This window comes from Pseudorasbora parva, chromosome 14, assembly GCF_024679245.1.
Source record: "Pseudorasbora parva isolate DD20220531a chromosome 14, ASM2467924v1, whole genome shotgun sequence".
NCBI lineage: Eukaryota > Metazoa > Chordata > Actinopteri > Cypriniformes > Gobionidae > Pseudorasbora > Pseudorasbora parva.
Genome location: NC_090185.1, coordinates 45,183,101 through 45,210,722, shown reverse-complemented (window position 1 = coordinate 45,210,722; position 27,622 = coordinate 45,183,101). Strand labels below are relative to the sequence as shown.

The 27,622-nt window shown below is 41.9% G+C and overlaps 1 protein-coding gene across 1 annotated transcript in view; it reads left to right on the top strand.

Annotated features, from left to right (window-relative positions):
• Positions 1-20,810, top strand: part of LOC137040660 (NLR family CARD domain-containing protein 3-like) — a 91,995-nt gene extending 71,185 nt beyond the window's left edge. The window contains exons 10-12 of the mRNA XM_067416449.1: positions 9,038-9,211; positions 10,549-10,722; positions 20,648-20,810. Of these exons, the coding sequence (XP_067272550.1) occupies positions 9,038-9,211; positions 10,549-10,722; positions 20,648-20,810 (511 nt within the window). The remainder of the gene's footprint in view (positions 1-9,037; positions 9,212-10,548; positions 10,723-20,647) is intronic.
• Positions 20,811-27,622: the final 6,812 nt, after the last annotated feature.

Genomic DNA, 27,622 nt, shown 5'->3' with positions numbered 1-27,622 from the left:
AGCTGATTTAAAACTACTTTTTTATTTTATTTATTTTTTGTATAATAAATTTATCCCAGCGGTGCCTCCATTTTATTTATGTAGCACCCGTACAACCACTCTGTGAATTACTTACAAGAATGGGGGGTGCTTGGGTTCGATGTAATTCAGGTGGATACCACGAAGGTGCACCTAATAAGATTCTAATGTATTGTAAAACCTTTTTTCACAAAACTATTTCCAAATAAATAAGACCCAGAGATGGTTTTTGTTTAGCAAAGCAATAGGGTAATACCCTTGTTTAATTGAATAAAATAATTTGGCAAATAAAAGATAAAAGCTTCCCCAAACTCACAATATTAGCAAATGTACGACAATAAAGAACCAAAATATCTCACAAACACTTAAATACTAGCACCTTTAAATCTAGCTAGAAACCCTAATAGTTTCACTCACACTTTACAAAACAACAAAACCGTGTCAAGTGTCCTGTAATGAGAACTTAGCAAATGCGATGGTGGGCCCACTCAAACACACATGCACACATGTTCCAGGTTACTCACGGTACCGATATTAACGAAGAAAAAACACGTTGCAGGCCTGTTGGGTCTTGCAAAACATTGAGTGCGCTGAAAGGACTCTTGCAAAGCTTTTAGAGTGTGGAAAACTGTGGTCCGGATGCTCAGGTGCGGTGCGATGAACCGACATGCTCCGCCCAGCGTATGCCCGCTGTGCCTATGCTCGCTCGGCGACCTCCGATCACGGCTTCCGCTCCGATCTCTCCCGCTCCGTCAGGCGGATCTCCGACCCCCGTTTTCACTCAATCTCTTGCTCACCCGCATCACGAGTTCACGATCATCTTCTCTGAGCCTTCCACTCAGTTTCAACAACTTTACAGGGTCTTTACAGCGTCTTTTTCTTTCCCGCAAAACGTGCGAGTGTCCCGTGCTCTACCTGTGTTCTGTTCAACGCAAGGAGAGGAAAAAAAAAACACGCTCTCCAGCACTTCCTCACACGCGCCTCTCGCGTGTATTCACGTTTTTACGTGCCTGAGCCAAACACGATCTACTATATGGCATGAATACACAAATGACCAATAAAACCCAGTAACAATAAAACAATAAGAATAAAGTAATAGCAATACAAACCCTTTGGTAATATAATTTATCCAAATAATATATACTTTAAACTTTAGTTTTAATCACTTTCATGCAATAGTTACCCAATATTGATCTCCTTTGAAATTATGTAAAATGAATATTTACTTATTCAAAAATCAGGTGTCCACTATTATTTATGTAAAGTAAATAAACGTTTACTTTTTAATAGTCATGTGGTTTGGTTTTGAGAGTAAGACGGGATTAATCATAACCCACCCAGTTTCCAATGCACTATAATGCCCAAGTTTAGCACTGGGCTACACTTATTTTTTAATATATTTATTACACAGTCGCAATAAAGTTACAAGATGTAACATCAAGTACACTTAGTTAGTCCACAAGTCTTCTTGTGCTTTAGTATGTTAGTCAACACATTAAAATAAGTTAACTTGTTTACACAGGCATCTGGTATCACAATAGGCACACACACACAATATACCTTAGACATAACACCTAATACATTACAGAAAAGTCATTTCTTTAAGAAATTCATTCTCTGTTGTGTCTTCATAATTACAATATATGATCAGTCCACATCTCTCATTTAAGATTATTGTCAGGTACACCAATGCATTTACATTTGTGCCCTATTGTATTAGCTGCCTATTCAAATATAGTTTCTGCTCTCTAAAATCCCCCGAAATACTGTGTTCTTGAGATTTTAAGAGTGAGATTTGATTTCTTGCACCATTTACAAAAATAAAATAAATCAAGGACTGGACAAGCAGAAATTGTTCTTTAGGGTTATAAGGTCTCCTGTAAGATAGTAAATCACGACGCCTGTGTGTTTGCTGTGACATTTCTTATAATCACAAACACACTGCAAAGATTTAGAGTTTTTACTGCAATACCTGAGTTTAAAGGGTTAAATCAAGCAGAAATAGCTCTCTAATGTATTAATTGCAGGTCATTATTGAATAGTGATTACGTTACACACACACTGACTCAGGTCCCCTGTTAGATAGTAAATCACAACGCCTGTGTGTTTGCTGTGACATTTCTTATCATCACAAACACACTGCAAAGATTTAGAGTTTTTACAGCAATAACTGAGTTTTAAGGGTTAAATCAAGCAGAAATAGCTCTCTAATGTATTAATTGCAGGTCATTATTGAATAGTGATTACGTTACACACACACACTGACTCAGGTCCCCTGTTAGATAGTAAATCATGACGCCTGTGTGTTTGCTGTGACATTTCTTATCATCACAAACACACTGCAAAGATTTAGAGTTTTTACAGCAATACCTGAGTTTAAATGGCTAAATCAAGCAGAAATAGCTCTCTAATGTATTAAATGCAGGTCATTATTGAATAGTGATTACATTACACACACTGACTCAGGTCCCCTGTTAGATAGTAAATCACGACGCCTGTGTGTTTGCTGTGACATTTCTTATCATCACAAACACACTGCAAAGATTTAGAGGTTTTACAGCAATAACCTGAGTTTTTCAATACCTGACTTGAAAAATGTCCCCTCTTGGCTCAGAGGTCCCCTGTTGGTGAGTGTGTAACGACGCCAAGGTCCCCTGTTAGATAGGTAGACAAGTACACACACACACGCGCACACACACACACACGCGCGCGCACACACACACACGCACACACACACAGAGCACACCAGTGTGTGTTGGCTGTATTCAGATGACTTTAGCTGTGGTCTTACGCTGCTTGCCTACATTGTACTACTGAAGAAATTAAAATAAGCTTTTAATTGTTTAACAATATTTCATCTTTGTTATGAATGAGTTTGTCTGGAATTTATAATTCCCTATCTCGAGGGAACTTCGAGCTGCGTCGAAACGCTAGGGGACGCCTCTGCGTGCCACGTCATGAAGCACTTGTGTAATCAGTCCAATAGCGGGACGATACGTCACGGGCGGGTGACGTCATCGACCAGGAAGCTATAAAGCATGCCCGGACCAAACAGTCACTAGCTTCTGTGTCTTCACAAGCGCTCTGTGTGATATTGTATGTCCATTTATTGTGTGTGTGTCAAAAGAGAAAAGAGAATGTCTAGTCAGTTCAGGCGTTGTGTTCCTCCCTGCCCTCGTTACATCACGGGTGGAGATACACACGACCTGTGCGTTATGTGTTTGGGGCTCGAGCATGCCCAGTCAGCTCTCGAGGGGGTTGGCTGCGAGCATTGCGAGAGTCTCCCAATGCGTACATTAAGATCACGCCGGGCACTCTTCGAGGAGAGTGCTTTGGCTCGCGGTCCTCAGGGCTCGGGTCCCGCTGCTGCCGAGGCACAGCGAAGGCTCGCGTCTTGGGGATCGCAGTTAGATCTGGTGGCGGGGTTAGAGACGGGTGGTCCCCTATCTCTGCCCTTACCCGCTGGATCTCAAGCCTCAGCTCGCAAATTGGAAGCACGCTCTGCGGTTTCTTCCGCTCGCGCTGAGGCACAAGATCAGCTGCAGCACTCCAGTTCCGAGGAACTGGATGTTGTAAGCGTAAATGAAACTGACGAACTACTTCCACCATTACACACACACGCACAGGAGGAGCTAATGGAGGTTGTCACTCGCGCCGTTGCCAGATTAAGTTTAGACTGGCCGGCCGAGCGTTATGAGTCACAAAAGCACACAAGCAGGCTAGATGAAAGATTTCTGCCCTCATATACACAACCTCCTAAGCGGGGCTTGCCATTTTTCCCGGACCTTCACACCGAGGTGTCGAGGTCCTGGGCTAAACCAGCGTCAGCCCGAGTTTTCAACCCGTCAACATCTGAATATTCAAATATAAACGGGTTGAAGGCTCATGGTTATGCGGCGATGCCGCGGGTGGAAGAGACGCTCGCGAGCTATCTCTCCCCCGAGTCAGCATCGTCGCTGCAAGCCCCGCAGCTGCCTACCAAGCCCGTAAGAACAACATCAGCGCTGGTGGGCAGGGCGTACTCGGCAGCCGGGCAGGCGGCCGCCTGTTGGCCGTCCTGCAAGCATATCAGGCAGATTTATTGGGGGATATAAATGAAGAAACTGAGGAAGTGGGGAGAGAAACGATCGCCGAAATTAGACGGGCGGCAGATTTGTCTCTTCGTGCCACCAGGGAGACGGCCAGATCCATCGGCCGCTCTATGGCAGCCCTGGTGGCCACGGAGAGACATTTATGGTTAAATCTATCAGATATAAAAGAAAGGGATAAGAAGTTTCTGATGGATTCGCCCGTCTCGCCTACTGGCCTCTTTGGTGACGCTGTAACAACAGTCGTCGACCGTTACCAGGAGGCCAGGAAGCAGGCGGCGGCGTTCTCAAAATTTCTCCCCCGCAAATCATATCCCCCAGGGGCTGCCGGGCGGGGGCAGCCCCAGCCGAGTACGTCCTCCTCCGCAGCGCATCGAGCGCAACAGAAACAGAGCGTGGCCGCTCGGGCCCCCCCGCAGAGAGAACGGGGGTCCGGGCGACGCGCTCAGCCGGGACCTTCCCGCGGTAGGACGGATCTGAGGACCGTCCTTATCGCTAGGAAGGCCTCGGCTAAGAAGTCCTGACGCCAAGAGCGCAGGGCTTCCGATGGCAGTCCCCTCCGGGAAAGTGCGGCTCGCCGAGGCGCCCGCTCTTTCCCGGTGCCATCGGGGGGCCGGTCTGCCAACCCTGCCACCATTGGTGCTTCAGGGCGCGGCGGTCCCCAGCGAACGCATATCTCCATGTCCGCCCGGAAACGTAGCGGCTTGGGGATGTTCGCGCCCTCTCGGGAGGGCCCCTGGGCGGTCAGTTCGGTTGCTACCTGCCGGTTATCCGTTACAGGACACCGGGCTGACCACACAGGAAAATCCAGAGACCAGCCTCGAGAGGCTGGTTCCCTTAGTAGATTTTCTGGCAGCGTGGAAACTTCTGCCGAATGTCTCAGAATGGGTCCTGCGTACAATAGAAAAAGGGTACAGAATTCAATTCGGGTTACACCCGCCCGTGTTCAACGGGGTTACTGCCACGGTAGTAAGCCCCGAGCAGGCTCTGGTAATGGAACAAGAGGTACAGACTCTTCTGCGAAAAGAGGCTATAGAACGGGTCCCTCCCCACTGCAGAGAGTCGGGGTTTTACAGCCGGTACTTCATAGTTCCGAAGAAGGATGGGGGGTTAAGGCCTATCTTAGATCTGCGTCATCTAAACAGAGCAGTAAAAAGATTAAAATTCAAAATGCTCACGATAAAACAGATCGTGTGTCACATCAGGTCCGAGGACTGGTGTGTCACGATAGATTTAAAAGATGCGTACTTCCACATCTCCATCCTTCCGCAGCACAGACAGTTCCTCAGGTTCGCTTTTGGGGGAAAAGCGTACCAATATCGAGTGCTGCCATTCGGTCTAGCTTTATCGCCCCGCACTTTCACGAAGTGCGTGGATGCAGCTCTGGCTCCGCTGCGACTCCAGGGCATCCGCGTGCTAAATTACATCGACGATTGGCTAGTGTTAGCACAGTCGAAACAACTGGCGGTTCAGCATCGAGATGCTGTTCTCGCCCACATGAAGGTGTTGGGGCTAAGGTTGAACGAAAAGAAAAGTATGTTGGCGCCACAGCAGAGCATTACTTTTCTGGGGGTAGTTTGGGACACGAGAACGATGTCGGCTCGGCTATCTCCGCCCAGGGTAAAAACGATCCTGAATACCGTCAACCAGATAAAGCTAGGCCAGTCACTCACTGTCAAACACTTTCAAAGAGTGTTGGGTTTGATGGCAGCAGCGTCCAACGTGATACCTTTTGGCCTGCTGTACATGAGACCCTTGCAGTGGTGGCTCAGGACCAAGGGGTTCTCCCCGAGGCTAACTGGCTGGGGAGCGGTCATGAGTGGCCGCTCGGCCCAAGGTCTGTGGAGGGGCCATCAGCTCTCCTGGCACATAAACCAGCTGGAGCTGATGGCTGTGTTTCAAGCACTCAAACACTTCCTCCCAGACCTACGGGGCCGCCATGTGTTAGTTCGGTCAGACAACACTTCGGTGGTCTCGTATATAAATCACCAGGGGGGATTGAGATCGCGTCGGTTGTGGAAGCTCACGCATCACATTCTGATATGGGCCCAAGGCAAGATACTCTCGCTCAGGGCGATGTACATCCCGGGGGTCCTGAATGTAGCGGCAGACTCCCTGTCGAGGCAGGGAGTGGTGCCGGGGGAATGGAGGCTCCACCCCGAGGTGGTGGAGGAGCTGTGGATCCGCTTTGGGCGAGCCCAGTTGGATCTGTTTGCGTCTCGAGAGACGACACATTGTCCAGCATTCTTTTCCCTCACACATCCAGCCCCACTGGGGCTGGACGCAATGGTACAGACGTGGCCGAGGCTGCGTCTGTACGCCTTTCCCCCTCTGGCGTTGCTCCCAGGAGTGCTGGAGAGAGTCCGCCGGGACGGGCTTCAGCTCTTATTGGTAGCCCCGTTCTGGCCGGGCCGAGTATGGCTCTCAGACATCATGTCTCTCCTAGAGGGTCCTCCCTGGGAAATCCCAGTCAGGAGGGATCTTCTTTCACAGGCCGGGGGGTCAGTACTGCACCCGCGCCCGGAACTGTGGAAACTGTGGGCTTGGCCCCTGAGGGGGCCCAGTTCATAAACACGGGTCTATCGACTGAGGTGATAGAGACCATGTTGCACTCCAGAGCACCATCCACAAGGAGACTTTACGCACTCAAATGGAGAGTTTTTGTCGCCTGGTGTACGCACCAGACTTTGGACCCTGTTAACTGCCCGGTCGGTTCAGTTCTCGAGTTCTTGCAAGAAAAATTCTCCGCAGGGTTATCCCCGTCGACTCTGAAAGTGTATGTGTCGGCGATATCTGCTTATCATAATCCATTAGATAACGCATCATTAGGGAGACACCCGTGGGTCACGCGTTTCCTCCGTGGTACCTTGAGGCTCAGACCTGCGGCACGCTCCAGGGTGCCGACTTGGGACCTGGCCATAGTGCTGGAAGGCCTTATGTCGGCTCCCTTCGAGCCGTTAGAGGAAGTGTCAGAAAAGTTCCTCACACTAAAAACAGTGTTTCTCCTAGCGATTTCATCACTGAAAAGAGTAGGAGACCTACAGGCTCTATCAGTAGCACCTTCTTGCCTTGAATTTGCACCAGGAATGGTGAAAGCATTTCTCTTCCCGAGGGAAGGATATGTTCCCAAGGTCCCGACCAACGTGCCGGGACCAGTAATGCTGCAGGCTTTCTGTCCGCCTCCGTTCACTAGTCAAGACCAAGAGAAGCTAAATCTGCTATGTCCGGTCAGGGCCCTAGATGCATATGTCCACAGAGCTGCCCTGTGGCGAAAGTCAGAACAGTTGTTTGTATGTTTTGGGTCCTCCAATAAGGGAAAACCGGCTTCAAAGCAGACGCTTAGCAAGTGGATAGTCGAGGCTATTTCGCTCGCTTATGAGTCGGTCGGACATCCTTCACCTATGAGGGTCCGCGCCCACTCTACTAGGAGTATGGCTGCCTCTATGGCTCTTATTTCGGGAGTTTCACTGTCAGAGGTTTGTGATGCGGCTGGGTGGTCCTCTCCGCATACATTTGTGAGGTTTTACAATCTGGACGTAGCCTCTACTCCGGGGTCCCGGGTGTTTCTGGGTTAAATCACACAAACAGACATTTGGGACTCTGGCGACGTGGGTATTGAGGTCCCCTAGCGTTTCGACGCAGCTCGAAGTTCCCTCGAGATAGGGAACGTCTCAGGTTACGTATGTAACCATGGTTCCCTGAGAGGGAACGAGACGCTGCGTCGAGATGCCATACTCCCGGCATGCCTGTGATCGACTTGTTCGACTTTTTCAGAAGCTAGTGACTGTTTGGTCCGGGCATGCTTTATAGCTTCCTGGTCGATGACGTCACCCGCCCGTGACGTATCGTCCCGCTATTGGACTGATTACACAAGTGCTTCATGACGTGGCACGCAGAGGCGTCCCCTAGCGTTTCGACGCAGCGTCTCGTTCCCTCTCAGGGAACCATGGTTACATACGTAACCTGAGACGTTTTTAATTTTATATTTTACTTTGCATTTATTTTGTTCTTTAAGATAGGCTAATACTCAGAGGATCTATGTCAAAAATATCAAATATAATTTTTTAATATCAAAATATAATTTATTTCATTTTTAATCTCCAGATCGTTGTTTGTATAGGTCATAGTTTGACTCAAGCGTTTTTGCTCAAAGATGAAGACCTGACTTTATGCATGTTTCGTAAGACCTTCCTGGGTTTAAACAATAATGCTCGTTTATCAAGTGATTTCACTTAAGGAAGTAAGGATGTTTAGTAAGATTAAACTCTAATCTGTGCAAACATTAAACTTTGCTGAAATTAAAAACCTTGATTTGGTCTCTACACTTCATTATGCTAACTCTGCTAAACTATAATTACTAAAACTGAAACTAAATAAATAAAAACTAAATAGAAATGTATTTGCAAAATAAAAACTAAACTAAAACTAGCAAAACCATTTGTAAAACTAACTAAAACTAAACTGAAATTTGTAGCAAAATTGAAAACGATAATAAAATAAAAACTAATTTCAAAAAGCAAAACTATAATAACCTTGGATTATTAGTTCACTGTTTAGTGTAAGACAACTGGACACAAGTCTCATCATTTACACTGAAGCTCTGCATCTGCTGGTCTTTGCCATTGGTCACAATTAAAATTCAGTGTCTGAACTACTAAATCATTTCATTTAAAGTATTTGAAACAATGAACTGATTGTGTAGATGTTGTTCTGCAGAAATATCATGAGATCTGAATCTGCTGCTACAATAAACAAAAGAGAGATTAAAAGATTTAACAAAGAAAGAGAAGAAACAACAGTTTCCAGCTCACAGAACTAGAGACTCGATTACAAGCAGATTATGGGAACTATAGACTATATGACCACTGTATGTCTTTAATAAGATCATCATCTCAGATCTGAGTCATTGTCTTTTCTCTTTCTGTCTTCAGTCTGAGTGGATGCAGTATTCCAGAGGAACAGTGTCTCATCCTGACTTCAGCTCTGAAATCAAACCCATCACACCTGAGAGATCTGGACCTGAGCTATAATAAACTAGGAGACTCTGGAGTGAGAAACCTCAGTGATCTACTGATGATCCCTCAATGCCAGCTGGAGAAACTACAGTTAGTATCATTATACTGTACAGTTACAGTCTGATCACAGTTCACTGTTTAGTTTAAGACAACTGGACACAAGTCTCATCATTTACACTGAAGCTCTGCATCTGCTGGTCTTTGCCATTGGTCACAATTAAAATTCAGTGTCTGAACTACTAAATCATTTCATTTAAAGTATTTGAAACAATGAACTGATTGTGTAGATGTTGTTCTGCAGAAATATCATGAGATCTGAATCTGCTGCTACAATAAACAAAAGAGAGATTAACCCTTGTATGGTGTTCGGGTCTGTTGGACCCGTTTTCATTTTTTATCGAAAGAAAAATGATACGATTAAGTATTTTTTCAAACTGAGACTCATTGGCCTTGGCTCATTTTCTGTGAGGAATATATATCAGAACACATTTTCAATGACCACACACTGTACACCCCCCTACACATTTATATTACACACAGGATGTTCGGGTCCACTGGACCCGGGGCTCATAAAAGTGTGGGAATTGTAGGTCCTGTGTACCTTTACTCTGTCCTCCTCCTGTCAGGGCCTGCTGTTAGTGTGTGTGTGTGTGTGTGTGTTCATGTATATGGTTTATGAGGACACAAATGTGTATAATGACATGGATATTACAACGTACACATGGTATATGACGAGCTGTGTCCTCACACTAAAACATACTAAATGGTGTTTTTTGAAATTCAAAAAATGCCAAAAGTTTTCTGTGATGGGCAGGTTTAGGGGTAGGGTTAGTGTAGGGGGATAGATTATACAGTCTGTACATTAGAAAAACCAGTATGCCTGTGGAGAGGAACCATACACCACATATCCAAGTGTACATGCGTGTGTGTGTGTGTGTGTGTGGGGGGGGTGTCTGTGTGTGTGTGTGTGTGTGAGAGAGAGATTGTGTGTGAGTGTGAGAAAGTAGCTACAAGAGTGAGTTTTGTTTCTACCCCTGCCGTTCCCACACGAGGTAGCAATTCTTAAATGTGATCTAACAAAAGATAAAGAGAAAATATTAACCATATATGCTGTTTATATTGCTGGTTGAAGTAAATATCTGTTGAGTATTTTAACATAACATTTTAGATTGAGTTGAATTAAAAACCCAAAAATGCAGCGGGTCCACCAGACCCACGAACACTGGCTGAGTAACAGAAATATGAACACCACACAAGGGTTAAAAGATTTAAAAAAGAAAGAGAAGAAACAAGAGTTTCCAGCTCACAGAACTAGAGACTCGATTACAAGCAGATTATGGTAACTATAGACTATATGACCACTGTATGTCTTTAATAAGATCATCATCTCAGATCTGAGTCATTGTCTTTTCTCTTTCTGTCTTCAGTCTGTATGGATGCAGTATTCCAGAGAAACAGTGTCTCATCCTGACTTCAGCTCTGAAATCAAACCCATCACACCTGAGAGATCTGGACCTGAGCAAGAATAAACTAGGAGACTCTGGAGTGAAGCCCTTATGTGCCGTACTGAAGGATTCACACTGTAAACTGGAGAGATTGAGGTGAAGAACTCAATATCTCATGATAGTCTGTCTGAGTTCACACTACATTTATGATGATATAACTCTACAGAATAAAGAGTTTTCTCATTTCTCTCAATGTAGGTTAAGCTGCTGCGGTATGACAGATGAAGGTTGTTCTGCTGTGACTTCAGCTCTGAAATCAAACCCATCACACCTGAGAGATCTGGACCTGAGCGGGAATAAACTAGGAGACTCTGGAGTGAAGCCCTTATGTGACGCACTGAAGGATTCACACTGTAAACTGGAGAGATTGAGGTGAGGAACTCAATATCTCATGATAGTCTGAGTTCACACTACATTTATGAAGATGATATAACTCTACAAAATAAAGAGTTTTCTCATTTCTCTCAATGTAGTTTAAGATGGTGTGATATGACAGATGAAGGTTGTTCTGCTGTGACTTCAGCTCTGAAATCAAACCCATCACACCTGAGAGATCTGGACCTGAGCAGGAATAAACTAGGAGACTCTGGAGTGAGAAACCTCAGTGATCTACTGATGATCCCTCAATGCCAGCTGGAGAAACTACAGTTAGTATCATTATACTGTACAGTTACAGTCTGATCACAGTTCACTGTTGAGGTTAAAGGGATAGTTTACCCCAAAATAAAACTGATCCCATGATTTACTCAACCTCAGCTCATCCTAGGTGTGTATGACATTCCTCTTTCAGACAAACATAATCAGAGTTATATTATAAAAGTCCTGGATAATCCACGCTTTATAATGGCTCCCTGTGCTGCTCTGTTTTTGAAGTCCATTAAACCAGAGGAGGAAAGGAACGAATTACATTTACTCGCGTTACTGTAATTGAGTCGTTTTTCTGTGTACTTCTACTTTTTTAAGTAGTTTTAAAAATCTGTAATTTTACTTTTACTGAAGTACATTTTGATTAAAGTATTGTACTTCGCTACATTTTAAACCACATCCGTTACTGAGTAAAAATAAATCATTAATGCAAAGAGGGGAGGGAAAAAAACGCGATCCGGAAACGACTATATTGAATAGAGGGCGCGGGGCGCGATATTTCCCCCAGGATGGTAGGGGAAGGTGCCGCCTTTTTCGTCTCTGATTGGCTAGAAGGGCTCTCCTCCGATTGCTTACACATCTCACATTCATGGCAGGCTGTCAGCTAGTCTGTTTTGATCGTCTTTACAGCAGATGTGAACGGAGTCAATCCAACAGGCTTCAGGTTTCCTGTGATGGGTAGGTTTAGGGCAGTGTGTGTGTGATGGGTAGGTTTAGGGCAGTGTGTGTGTGATGGGTAGGTTTAGGGCAGTGTGTGTGTGTGTGTGTGTGATGGGTAGGTTTAGGGCAGTGTGTGTATGTGTGTGTGTGATGGGTAGGTTAAGGGCAGTGTGTGTGTGTGTGTGTGATGGGTAGGTTTAGGGCAGTGTGTGTGATGGGTAGGTTTAGGGGCAGTGTAAGGGGATAGAAAATACATTTTTTACAGTATAAAAATCAATACGCCCTAGGAATGTCCCCATATGTCACAAAAACAAATGTGTGTGTGTGTGTGTGTGTACCCAGATAGCCATTGGACGCTGTAACGGAACAGGGCCGCAAACGCAAAACGATAGAGCCGGGTCTGGCCCGCATCCGCCTCACGGACTCGTTCCTGAGTCCAAACGCACATCGGGCCGAAGCCGTTTCTGGTCTGTTTTTAGGGGTTGTTGCGGATATGTGCCAGCGCCGATCCAGCACCGCCTGATCATCCCGTTACAGATGAGTAACGAGTGCGTGAAACGATTCCGCCTGCCGGAGCTGTGCCGGATGTGTTACGATTCCGCTTAGATCACCACTGGATTGTTATAATAACCTATGCATAGGCCTACATTTTTCACAGTCTGTGGAATGTGCAGAAAAACTTTTTCAGCCTTAGCTATGAATAAAAAGCTTGACTTGACTTGATAAAGGCTAGTTTCACTTGGAGTAATGCGTAGGCCTATAGGCTATAGTTGAAATAAATCGTTTTAATGATAAAAACGCATACTAAAACAGCGTGAACAAAGATAACAAACACAGAATTAATGACCACAAATTCAGATTTAATTATACAAAACGAACAACAAAGTAATGAACAAAGTCAACAATTAACAGATCAGTCAACAACAAACACATAATTAATGGATAAAAACACCTATTGCTATTAACACAACGTGAAAAAAACAGTCTCTCCTGGCGCTCTCCTCTCCTGTCCGCCGAAAGGGCAAACCACCTGATTACATGCCTCCATATTTCATCTTCTGTGGCCGTTGCTGCACCTGGAAAACAGCATTACTGATTAGGCTGAATGAGAAATCTGGATCAGTGCTAGGCCTACATGACGACAAAACAGGCAGACGTATATTGCATTTGCTCAAAATGAAGATAGCATCCTTCTAATTCGGCCTACTTCTATAACGGTTTGTGCATTAGTTGATGGAGCTGTAATAAAATAATAGCCTAATAATAAAAAAAAACTGGTGATGTAAAACTGAATAAGACAAATGAACTATATGTAACCATTGAGGTTAAGACGTCGCCCCAATTAGGCCTAATAAAAAGAATAAGAAGAATAAACAGAAGGCATTATTGTTGGTGTATGCTGTTTTACGAAGACGTCAAAACTGGAAGAATTGAATCTCTCGCGATATAGGTCATTCCAAAATGATAGCACTTGGTAGGTTTGTATATCCCATCCACCACACAAGCCATTATTTTTATTGGAAGGAGACGTGTGTGTTATCCAAGCATTAATGGCAAGGAAAGCCCCTTAGGTTACTTAAGCGGCACGGATATGAGGTGTGTGTGTGTGTGTGTGTCAGATCTGCTTCAAGGTCTTCATGATAATGTAGGGGTTCTGTGTTTAGAATCCAGTATTACTGTAATCCTATATTGTCTTTTATGAGTTTAATAAAGAACTCCGTCTCGTCTTCTCTCCAAACCGAACCCTTCATCTGTGAAGAATGATCGACTTTTACGCACTCCAGGTTGACGCATAGCAACCCGAGAAGAGCGAAATGTTTGAATTTGCATGGTAACTCAAATGTTTTAGATATTTCGTTTGTTGGACATATGAACTAAATTTAGAAATGCTTTGGAAAAGAATCAATTGGCTTTTAATAAACAAAATATTTTTTTTGAAATGAAGACAGCGTTTGGAGTGAGTGCAAAATAATTAGTTCCCCGAGTCCACAAATAAAAATAGACAGTTTATAGTTTAGACAGTTTATAGTTTATAGTTCTGCTTGGTGACTTCAACATCCATCTTGATAAACACCTAGCTGCAGACTTCAGCACTCTACTGACTTCATTTGACCTTAAGTTATTATCTACTACGGCTACTCACAGATCAGGTAACCAATTAGACCTCGTCTACACACGCAACTGCTCCAAGGACAACACTTTAGTTACTCCATTACACACCTCAGACCACTTTCTCATCACTCTTAACCTCATACTGACTCCTGATACTCCTACACAGATTACCCTTCGGTGTAATCTACGCTCATTCTCTCCCTCTCGCCTATCCACTATGGTATCATCTTCACTCCCTCCACCTGCTCAGTTCTCAGTACTGGACACTAACAGTGCTACTGACACTCTTTGCTCCACTCTAACATCCTCCTTCGACAATTTTTGCCCCCTTTCATCCAGACCAGCCCGCCCCACCCCATCTGCCCCCTGGCTGTCTGATGTTCTCCGTGAACATCGCTCTGGACTCAGGGCGGCAGAGAGGAAATGGCAGAAATCTAAAAACAATACTGACCTTGCCTTTTATCAGTCTCTTCTCTCTTCTTTCTCTACAAATGTCTCCACTGCTAAAACAACATACTACCACAACAAAATCAACAATTGCTCTGACTCTCACACACTCTTTAAAACATTCTCCTCTCTCCTTTGTCCTCCTCCTCCCCCTCCTTCATCAACTCTTACAGCTGATGACTTTGCATCATTTTTCACCAACAAAACAGCTCTCATTAGCAACCAGTTGTCCTCACCACAAACTGACACACACATCTCAACAACTAACACGAACACGCTTCCATCCTTCTCTCCACTCTCCGAGGCAGATATTTCTAAACTCATCCTCTCCAATCACCCTACTACCTGTCCACTTGATCCTATACCCACTCACCTCCTTCAGGCCATTTCTTCTTCAATCACTCCTGCACTCACTCACATTGTCAACACTTCTCTTCACACGGGAACCTTTCCCACAGCATTTAAGCAGGCTCGGGTAACCCCACTGCTTAAGAAACCCTCTCTGAATCCAGCACTTATAGAAAACTACCGACCGGTATCCCTTCTGCCTTTCATCGCAAAGACCCTTGAGCGAGTTGTGTTCAATCAACTCTCTATGTTTCTTGAACGGGACAACCTCCTAGACAACAACCAATCCGGCTTCAAAAGCGGCCATTCGACCGAGACTGCCTTACTCTCGGTAACTGAGGCACTGAGACTGGCAAAAGCAGCTTCCAAATCCTCAGTGCTCATTCTGCTGGATCTGTCTGCTGCTTTTGACACAGTTAACCACCAGATCCTCCTGTCAACACTTAAGAGGACGGGGATCTCAGGAACTGTTCTCCAGTGGTTCAGGTCTTACCTCTCTGGTAGGTCCTACAGGGTGTCATGGAGAGGGGTCTAAGTCACATCATCTAGCTACTGGGGTTCCCCAGGGCTCAGTCCTTGGACCACTTCTCTTCTCCATCTACATGTCATCATTAGGTTCTGTCATTCAGAAACACGGCTTCTTCTATCACTGCTATGCTGATGACACTCAACTCTACTTCTCATTTCAACCAGATGATCCTACAGTCAGTGTTCGTATCGCTGCCTGTCTGACAGAGCATCATCTTAAACTCAATCTTGCAAAGACAGAATTACTCAAGTTTTCTCAACCAACCCAGCACTTCATCAAAATTTCTCCATTCAGCTTGGTTCATCGACCATAACTCCATCAAGGACAGCAAGAAACCTTGGAGTTGTGATTGACGACCAGTTAAACTTCACTGACCACATTACTGCAACAGCCCGGTCCTGCAGATTTGCTTTATACAACATTAGAAAGATCAGACCCTTCCTATCAGAACAGGCTGCACAACTCCTGGTTCAAGCTCTTGTTCTCTCCAGACTGGACTATTGTAATGCTCTTCTGGCTGGGCTTCCAGCATGCACTATCAAACCCTTGCAGCTGATCCAGAATGCAGCGGCGAGAGTGGTCTTTAATGAGCCGAGGAGAGCACATGTTACGCCTCTCTTCATCAAACTGCACTGGTTGCCAATGGCTGCTCGCATCAAATTCAAGGCACTAGTTATCGCCTACAAAACAACCACTGGCTCTGCACCAATATACCTAAACTCACTTGTTCAGACTTACACACCCTCCAGAAGCTTGCGTTCTGCGAGCGAGCGGCGCCTCGTGGTTCCATCCCAAAGAGGCATGAAATCGCTCTCACGGACATTTTCCTGGACCGTTCCCACCTGGTGGAATGACCTGCCAATCTCAATTCGTGCTGCCGAGTCTGTAGCCATTCTTAAAAAACATCTTAAGACACATCTTTTCCATTTGCACTTGACCAATACAGAATAGCACTTACTGATCACCACAGCAACGACCAAAAGCGCACACTCCTGGATCATATCTTCGTCTCTCATCCGGATTTGTGCCTTCAGGCGGGTATGTTACATAGTTATCATAACTATCAGAATCCAGTGTTCTGTATATTGCGTACATGAGTTTTTGTTGTAGATGGCTATTGCGCGCGTTTAGCTAGAATGCCATACAAAACCAACCCATTGGGCCACTGAATCTGCATTAACGACAACAGCTGGGGCAACAGCCTTAGTCCTAATGAGTTATCATAGCTATCAAAATCCAGTGTTCGGCATTTTGCATACGTGAGTTTTTGTTGTAGATGTCTGTCTTTAAAAAAAATAAAAATAAAAAATGGTGTACTGTGCTAATTAATTGAGATTTCTTACAGCTCTTACAGGTTGTTGGCCTTGTCTGTTTCGTTGCTTCTATTACTCTCCCCTTTTTTGTAAGTCGCTTTGGATAAAAGCGTCTGCTAAATGATTAAATGTAAATGTAAATGTAAATAATTATGTCTTGAACTCATCTGTAGAGCTAAAAATGACAGAGTATTGTGAATTGTTTCATCTCTCTTAAAGGAAGAAGGAAAAAATGAGAACGCCGGCGCTTTCATCGGCCGTGGGATAAAGAAAACAGCCTAACTACGAAATAGCGTTTAGGCCTAAACATTAACCTGTAATATTATTATTTTAATTTATATGTTGATTATGAAAAGTGAGCAGCATGAGTAAAATAAAGAAATGTGAAAACAGTATCGGCTCAGATTCATATTGCAGATCTGGACCAAACCAGTGTCAGACACAGCTAATGTCTTTCGGTTACCTATGGAAAAAGTGATCTGGGCCAGATCTGTAATATGATATGAATACTGAACTGATGGCAGTTAGAATGTTTCAGCTGAAACCTCTATCTGGCACAGATCTGGTTCACAATCAGAAAACGTCTCTAAGATAGAAACGGAGGCAAGGGGCTTAAAACGGATCCGGGCCAAATGTAATTGCTATCTGGGTAGGCTATGTTGGATTGACTTCGTTTACATCTGCTGTAAAGACGATCAAAACAGACTAGCTGACAGCCTGCCATGAACGTGAGATGTGTAACCAATCGGAGGAGAGCCCTTCTAGCCAATCAGAGACGAAAAAGGCAGTACCTTCCCCTACCATCCTGGGGGAAAAATATCGCGTCCGGGCGCGGGAGAGAACAAACGTGCAAATGTCAGATGGAGACGAACAAGACGGACGTCAGTGACGCAGACTCAGGTGAAAGCAAAACGCCGTCGTGAACCCCTGGCTAGTGTGGGAATACTTTGGATATAGAAAAATAATAACGTGGTGTTGTCCTGGAGGATATCAAATTTGCACAAAAGGTGGATGCAAATGAAGAAACACAGATAAAGGTGCGTTTATAACTTAGGCCGATTGATTTCTGTGCCGCAGAGGGAATCCCGGCGGTATCCAGTCATGAACATTAACTTTACATTATAACGTAGAATTCACGTAATACACGCAAACTGGATGAACGAAAAACTGGAAAGTAGAGCTGGAGACCTAGAACAGCGTTTCCCAACCGGGGTGCGCAGGGGTGCCGTGTAAAAGGTGCCGGTACTTCCACCGCAGTTCATCTCACGTCTGATGATGAGGCATCTTTAATATGGGTTGTAACTGTAAAATAATGCTTTCTGTATGTTTCTGTCGATGGTTACACGTGCTGGCTCCTCAGTGGTAGGCCTAGAGCAGCGATAATAAAAGAAAAACGGGCAAAGCGGTCTCTTTGTAAACGGTGTTCAATGCATGCGAGTGCTGCCGTATGACCAGTCATTTCGCCGCCATCACCCGGGTATATTCGCCAGAAGACACGAATGAGAGAGAGCGCTGTGTGAAGATCTGTCTCTGCACTCATCCGAGAGCGCACACTCGTCTCACAGCGCGCAAATATTGAGTTCTCTTTCAAGTCTTGTGCTTGAACCGACAAACTCACACAAGAAGTATGTCAACATGTCCATCTTGATGAGTATCCAGCAGACATAGTCTGAATATGCCTTAAGAGAACGTTATACAGTCGAGAAAGACGAGCATATCCTTAGGGCATTAGGTCTTAAAGGGGCAGCGACCTTTAATGTCAAACTAAAGATACGGACATCACTCACTGCTCCTGATTGAATAGCTTGTGTAAGTTTAATAAGGATTAATCTTTAATTTAAACAGTTAAATATGCAGTTATTTTACATTTGATTATTTATTCAATTTCTCTACCAAAAACTAATGTTAGACGTCCCTGAAAAACCTGAAAGCATTGATCATTTTATCAGTATCTGCTCAATAGTATTTATTTGTGCTGCTGCTTGTATTTAAGTTATTTGTTCTTATTTTCTTTATTTTTATTAGTCCTTTGTTCTCTGAACATAGCAAATACCGAACCGTACTGAAACCGTGACCCTAAAGCGTTATACAAACCGACCCGTGAGCAGTCTGTAGCGTTACACCCCTAGCGTAACGTATGCGAGGCGGCGCCACAACATTAGGACATTTCTCAAAGGGTGCCATGACTGGAAAAAGGGAAACACTGAGCTAGAATAAATCAAATTGAGACATGGGCTGTGAATATTAAAGTTAAAATAAAATAATTTAAATTAAATTAAATATATGATCTGCTTGTTCTGTCTCTGTGAATGAGCTGCTCCGTCTTCTACATATGGACTCTGTTATTCTTAAACATTAACCAATTAATGATAAAAATAAGTGCTTAATCTAATTCATAATCATTTAGTGAATTTAGTTTATTAGGCATCTTTTATTGAAAATTTCATAAACAAAACAAACAAATGGTTTTAAGTTTGTTATAATAAACCATTTGCCCCCCCCCCCCCCCCATCATCTTCATTCATTTAACATCATTTTAACTAGTGATAATAACCATCATTTAATAATAGGTAGAGTTTATTTATTAAATAATTGTTTAATACCGTGATGTTGTCTGAGATAGTTGTCATATCTGAAAATCTCATTCTATCACAACCCTACAGGAGTCTCCGACCCCACTGTTAAACAAAGGAACTCAGTAACTTTTACTCTGAGTACATTTTAAATGAGCTACTTTTACTTGAGTAGAATATTTTGTTACTCTTTCCACCTCTGCATAAAACTGCATCTGTCCGTCATATAACTCCTCCACTCGGCTCTGAGAGGTTATTAAAGGCCTTCTGAAGGGAATCGATGCGTTTGTTTAAGAAAAATATCCATATTTAAAACTGTTTTAATTAAAGTTCTGGCCGATCACCGTCCGTGTGAAAGTGTTGAAAGTGCTTCTCTGAGTTGAAGATGCGTACGCGACGTCTGACGAGCGTAACTGGAGCGTAAGCCTTTGAGCTGCAGAGGCACTTTCAACACTTTCCCCATAAACTGAATACGGAAATGTCACCTTATAAAGTTTTAAATATGATATGTTTCTTACACAAACGCATCAATTCACTTCTAAAGGCATTTATTAACTGCCACTATAAAGCTTGGATTAGCCAGGACTTTTTTAATATAACTCAACTTTTATTCGTCTGAAAGAAGAATGTCACACACACCTAGGATGACTTGAGGAGGAGTAAATCATGGGCTAATTTTCATTTTTGGGTGAAGATTTAACCAAAAGAGTTTTAATCAATATCTGATGAAGAGCCGGATAATGTGAAGTTTATATCTGTGTGAAATAATTCCTCTAGCGATGTGTTTTGTGATGATAGCCGGGTCTGAAGTTGACACTCGCAGGTCAGTTTAGGCCTCAGTGTCCCAGACCATAAGGTGTGTGTGATCATGTCATCATCCGTTAGCTTTATATGAGCTGGGATGAGGAGCTTCTGTCGGTCAGTAACGTCAGTCAGGAATAATGTGTTAGTATGAGATGCTTTCGGGAAAACTGCCAACACATGCATCAGACCAGACAGAGCTTAACTCATTATTATTCTTCAAACATTTGCTCAAGAAATGATGTTAGTGGTGAGAACAGTAACTGGAATAGGATTATCACATTTACTCAAATATAATAACACTAAGTTGATATGAAATTCTGCAGGTGTAAAGCAGGAGCTCACAAGCTCTTTATTCTCCTGAGCAATGCTGTTATGAAGTGCAAATCAAGCGTCTGTGAATGTTCCTGTCAGATTCGACATTGATGAATTCATGTGGGGGAATTTCTCTTTTCTCTGAAGTCTCTCATCTCATGGATTCACATTGAGACGACTCTGATGATGAACATGTCAGGCCTCTGGTTTGATATCACACTCTGGGGGAAAGTTACAATCACTTCTCTTTTCTCTTGTGTCTGTTTGTCTCTTTCTAGACTAAATGACTGTGGCATTACAGATGTTTCTTCTTTAACTCAGTCTTTGACAAACTCAAAAGCACTGCAGTTTTTAAAAGAGCTTGATCTGAGACGCAATAAGATCAGAGACTCACAGAAGCTCAGAGACGTGATACGAGACTCAAACTGTGACCTGAGGTGAGGAAACATCACTTTACACCACTCACACTAATACACACACATGGGAATTTAAGATTAAATGAATTATATTTAAGACATAAATATTTAGAAACAATATGTACGCCAAATAATGTAAAATCAGTAACTAATCTGATTACAGTAATTCCTTACGAAACAAAAATATATTGCAGTATATTGGAAAATATCATGCAATTCATTAGGCAATATATTCACATATATGGGATTTAATATTTATATTTTCCAATATATTGAAAGTGGAAATTATTTGTATATTTTGCAATATATAATATATTGTATAATACCATCAATATATTATTCCATGTATTAACAATATATTAAAATATATTTCAAGTAATATATTGGTAAATATATTTTCCTTTCGTAATTACAGTTTGTACTCAGAGTAACTGAAATATTGATCCTAATGTGCAGCTTGTTTCTCTGAACACTGATTATTTCCTCTTCTACTTCCTCCTCACAGCCTAGAGAAAGACTTCTGTCTTACCTGGAGCCAGAGATGGTTTACATCTAAAGCTGAACCTGTGAAATCAACAGCACAAGCAAAGCCACCATCAGATTAAAGATCCTCAGGAGCTTCTCAATATAATACTGTAATAAATGAATATGTGTGATGGTAATGTTGCTGAGATGCTGCTGTACAGCACTTCATGAACACACTGCAAACCTACAGCTGGTATCAACTCAAACTGTTTGCTTACATGCAGTTTTTCAGAAAGCATTGCTTTAACAAATGTACAGTTTATCATACAAGCTCTTGTGTATTATCATTTAAAATGATTACGCAGGAGGAAGAGATTCAGACGTTCAGATTTAAAGGGATACTTCACAGCTTTTTCATATTAAACTGTTATTCCCTTAATTAAGACGAGTTGACACACACCTCTCTCGTCTCAGTGTGTGCTCTTAATCTCTCTGACGCGCGGTGACGATCTGATAGCATTTAGCTTAGCCCACTAAGCCCAGTTCATTCACTATGGTACCAAACAGAGATCAAGTTAGAAGCGACCGAACACCTCCACGTTTGCCCTATTTAAATACAGTTACACCAATAGCTGAACTATTAAGTATGTTGACAAAAAATAAAAGTGGAGAACTATAATGGATTAAAAAGTGGATTAAAAAGGAGAACTATAATGCGCAGTAAAAAGTCCTGCCTGAAAAATCCTCCCTCACTCTCCCCCTTATTGCCAGTCTGGCCTCGCTCCATAGAGGAGTAATTATCCCCGAACAGAAACTGTTCAGACCAATGAGAGTTTTTTTACAACACCGGCAAAGATCGTGTATTCCAGCGTGCCTACAGACAGGGTTGCCAAGTTTTTACAACAAAACCCGCCAACTACTAGCCCTAAACAATAGCTTCTCGGGGGGTTCTCCGGGGGAAAAATGGTGTTTGGGGGTAAAATGTGTGTTATTTTGGAGAGGTTGCTGCTAAAATTTGCACTCATGGGTCTCTATATCACATAATAGTCGCTTCAACCCGCGGACATAGAAAACAACCCGCAGAAAAAAAACTGGACTTGGCAACACAGTGCAGCTGAGCTTTGTTGACATTTGACAAAGCGTCGCTCCGCTGCTCTGATTGGTTGTTGGTCTGTCCAATCGAGGTCTTTCCTGGTTGGGTTGAAACACGCCCCATAATCACAGCCCAATGAGCATCAGACTCATATTCTGACTAGAGCTGAGTATGACCACGTCAGGCTAACTGTAGGCTAAAGTTGCTTTCACAATTCAAATCATTTCAAAGCTGCATTACGGGCCATACTCTTATATGTTATCCCTTATGATTTACGCTATGGATTTGCGTTATGATATATGTTGATTAATTGAATTCAAATTACCCACTGGCTGAGATTAAGCAATATTATTTTAAATATCAGATACAGACTTATTAGTTAGGCTATGTGAGGGCCTTAGGCTAGAGTGGTGGCCACAAAAGAGTGGTAACACACACACACACACACACACACAACCTCACAAACACACACAATACAAACCACATTTATTCATTTAAGATTAATCTTTTGCAATCATTTATTTCAGTATAAAAATAATCACACAAGACAGTCAATAGTCATTAATCTTTTTATTAAGTTTGCATTTGTTTATATTTTGCAACACATTGACATACATTGTTACTGATTTGTAGTGCACACAAATTAGTTACGTTGTATTTGTTATTTACATTTATTTCTATTTTGAGTTTAAGTTTACCCGTGGTGTGGTGACTTCCAAACGTGGTCCACTCCAGCAGCATCCTGGCGCAACAGAAATTAGAGGTCTGGTTGAAACAGAATTTAAGCCGTTTGGTTCTGCCCGGATCTACCATTTGCCGAGGTTGCCCGAGGGAGAAAGAAAAGTTGATTTCTTTATGTATTGATTTATGTAGTTGTATATTTATGATATTTGATTGAATTTTGCTTTCCTTGATCTTGATTTAATATATTTCTTTCTTTGAGTTAAATTTTGATTCATTTGATGTTTAATGTTATATGTAAAGTTTATTGGTTTTCCTCTTAATTTGTAATGGGCCCATCTTTTCCTTTATAAGCAGTTTCTTTGTTCAGTTGAGTGGTTGTTTTAGTTTGTTTCTTTCTCATCTGTTTGGTTTGTCTTTTCTTTTTTGTTTTGTTATATGGAAATTATGAGTTTGTAAAGTTATGCTTTTTGGGTTAAAATAAAGACCCGCTTTTTCATTCGATGCTGGTGTTCCTTGTGCTTGGCTTGCTTGGTCCCTTACAGGCTATATTAAACAAAAAAACTGCAAAAGGGAAATGTGCGATAGACGGCCGTATGATTTCTGATTGTATGAAATGAGATGAATATGTGCATTGTCCTGGCATTACGACTGAGTGCTGATGTACGCAAGAGATTCAAATATTAGTACATTCATTCTAAGTGAGTGCAAGCAGTTCTTAAAAAGTATTAACGTGAATACAGTCGTTTTTATTCTCCAGTGATTCGTATTTGTCATCATTGTACGCTCCTGAGTGTGACTTTGAACATGGCGGCGACTGCCCATAATGCAACGTGCAATCACGTAGTTTCCCAGACTCTATAGATTGGCCAGACTTACAAAGATATAAACACTACGATCAGTTTTAAAGGTGGGGTAAGTGCTATCTGATAACCGTTGTTGATATTTTAAATCCCCAAATCAAACACGCCCCTACCCCAAAAAAGGGTCTGGGCCCTATATTGATAGCTTCGCCCCACGGTTTTGAAATAACACTTACCCCACCAGGGCTCTACATAGCGGCCATTTTGGGCGCATTTACGCCTGAAAATTACTGCGTGCGACTGTGAAAAAATATTGAGGCGCACCAGAAGTGCAAAAAAGTGTGCGATGGACGGACTACACTTCAAACAACGATAGTTTACAAAGTGAAAGGGGTCTGAAGAGGCAGCCATGCGCACTTTAGTCAAATCAAAATGAACTGGAAATATCATAAACAAGCTCAGAAATGAACGGATGCTTGGGGCAAAAATGCCATCAAACAATAATGCATTAATAATACATTTAGAAAGGCCTTGAGTTCTTGAGTTTAATCTTCATCACACATGCTTTTTTTTTAATTACTACATGTATAAAATGAGCGAGTATATCATGAAGATTTTTTTTCCAAACTGTGTTTTTGTCTTATCCTGAATCACTGATACACATAAAACAAGTGTTTGTATTCCCGCTGCGGATTAGCACAGTATCTGCGCGACTCGCAGACACAAACAGAGAGAAGTAGATCCGGCTGCAATGTTCTTCCACGAGACACATGCCGTTCTGTTTATGAAGCGCCAGAGCGCCAAAAGTCACGGCTTAATTGCTTTTGCTCCGAGCACTGGTATGATTGCATATGTGATACTAATCTTGTACAAAAGTCCAATAAACAAGTTGATATTAAGTAACAACGTTTCAGCCACAACACTGTCTATTTAGTGAAAATCAATCAAAGCCTTTTTATTTAAAATATTAAACTTTTAAAGTTTATTTTATACATATTTCTAAATTCAAAATCTTAGATGTAAAACATTCATACAACATTATTTACACATGAGTCTAAATCCCACTTCAGATTGAGCTCTGCAGCGCAAAACTGGATCTTTCGATGCATATCTCATTTGATTGGAAACAGTCTTAACTGTTCTAACTGAATTTATTGTTAAATTAACATTTAAAAAACAACTTTTCTATTTTAATTTAAGAAATTGACAGATGATGCATACATTTAATAAGATTAGTATTTTTAACATTAATTAAAAACATTAATTTAAAGGGACACACATCGTCCTGTAATGGGAAAGTTATAACTGGAATGCGTTTGATGGATTAGAAAGTGCTCCTAAATTGTTGACTGTGCTCCTAAATTTTTTTAATTAAGTGCTCCTCAAGAAAAAGTTAGCGTAGAGCCCTGCCCACCTTTAAGTGTGTAACCGTTGTAGATCGACATGAAATAGTAATTTAAAAATCGCCTACATGAATTATAGCTGCATATTTATACTCGAAAACGCTTTTACTCTCTAGCATGGCGCCTGATGCCCAAGGGAACGTCTGCCAATGCCTCCAAGAGGTCGAAACATATCATTTTAGGAATTGTTTTATTTTAAAAGATATTGGCATTGTGTAAATATACGCCAAGAAAACATCCCCCACACCAAAATAATATCATATTGCTCCTCAAAAATGAAAAAAAAAAAATGAAAAAAAAAAAAAGTCTTTATATATAATAGTTTGCATTGAACTGGCAAATGTCTTGCCAAAGTTTTCTTGTATGATGATGCCAAAAAAATATGTAAGAGTCTCTGGCTTTGAATCACAGAATGGACAATTTGCAACTATAATCAATTTAAACTTTGATATCTCTATTATTTTTTAATGTAGATTTAAATCATATCCTGCCTACATATGTGTCAGCCGGGTCTGGGAGAGGCATTTCAGAACATGTCCAAACTATCATGGCCATCACAGCACCAAATATAGTGGCAAACAGGAATATTATAGTGAGACAGAAATTCTTCATAAGTACATAAGCAACCATCCTGATTAAATAATTGATTAATAACTGCTCTAATGAAGAGGTTCCCAAAACCAACTAATGCTTTCATAAATTACTTCTGATAAAAAAGGGACCAATTGTGCAAATTTGTGTTTAAATTCTGAAGTGCCTCTGAAGGCCATAAAGGATACAGTGCTGTCATAATAAAATCGCCTGCTATATAGAAATCTGACAATATTTGACCATTTCTTTTGGGTCTTCAGAGAACAAGTGACCGATTTTGAGGTGATGAATGTTGTTTTTAGTCAGAGACTTTTCCAATTTAAATAAGCTGAATAGTGTTATGTTGTGTGACTCTCGGGATGTGTGTTGCTGCGCTCCACGAGTACCAAACTGAGAGACACTTTCTCGTCTATGTGTGCTTGAATATTTAAATTGGCAAGGCTTTAAAATAACCATAATATGCTTGCAGATATGTAGGAAAGATGCTAAATTGACCCATTTGTTTCTCAGAAAACCAATGCTACAGCCAGTTATTCTGCATTGAAATGTCTGTTTTTGTTTTGGTCTGTTTGCCTTATAGTATATCACCACCCCATGTTAAAGAAGCTCCCTTATATACACAACTCTAAAGGAGTTTGAGTTATTTATGTTAAATAATGAAAAAGCTATAAAAATGGCAGCATAATGAAAATAAAACAATTATTTGGAATAGTGAAATTAAAAAACATTTCATATTAATAAAAACACTGCAAACATACACATTGACAAATATGTTCCAGAAGATGTGATAAAGAAAGAGTGGCGACATCTTGAAGATCTATGATAGCTATTGTGTGAATCCGTTGTTCTTTCCTCTAATTAAATGTGTGGCACTTAACATGTTTTTTTCATCTAATGGAAAAACAAGGTCGATCACTAATGAGTTCAACCAAAGCTGTTAAAACCAGACAGGTCAGCGGTTACCGAAGGTGTTAAACAACACATGAAACCGCACATGATGGAGCCCGTAAAGACGCCGCACATTTCACCTGTGGAAGCAAGCGGAGTGATTTAAACTCAGAAGGATATCTCATCTACACTGAGCATTATGGGACATCTCTGGCGTTTTCTTTTGACATGCTTGATTCTGTTTACAGGTAATGAATTGAACTTAAATGTGGATCAGGGACTTTATACTTTTGGTCTGTGATAAAATATCTTCAATAATCTCTTCAGTGATTCAGCTTTACGTTTTATTCTTTTGTTCTGGTTTAGACTTTCACTGTTTACTCAAAGTACATAATTACTTCTTGACATGAAGTCTAGAGGAAGTGTTTTCTTCTTCATATGTTATCAGTAGTCAATTATCATCTAAAATTATATCAAATCAAATTGTAAACCAGAAGTGATATTTTACTTTCTTACCTCAAAAAGGTTTTCGTACAGTATACAGTCTCAATTCTGCTGTCATTGTGCATTTATTTAGCTTTCTAAGTGCAGTCAAATTAATTGTGATTAATCATATCTAACATAAAAGTTTGTGTTTATAAGCACTGATCAGGTGTAACATTATGACCACTGACAGGTGAAGTGAATAACACTGATGATCTCTTCATCACGGCTCCTGTTAGTGGGCGGGATATATTAGGCAGCAAGTGGACATTTAGTCCTCAGAGTTGATGTGTGTGAAGCAGGAGAAATGGGCAAGCGTAAGGATTTGAGCGAGTTTGGCCAGATTGTGACGGCTAGACGACTGGGTCAGAGCATCTCCAAAACTGCAGCTCTTGTGGGCTGTTCCCGGTCTGCAGTGGTCAGTATCTAT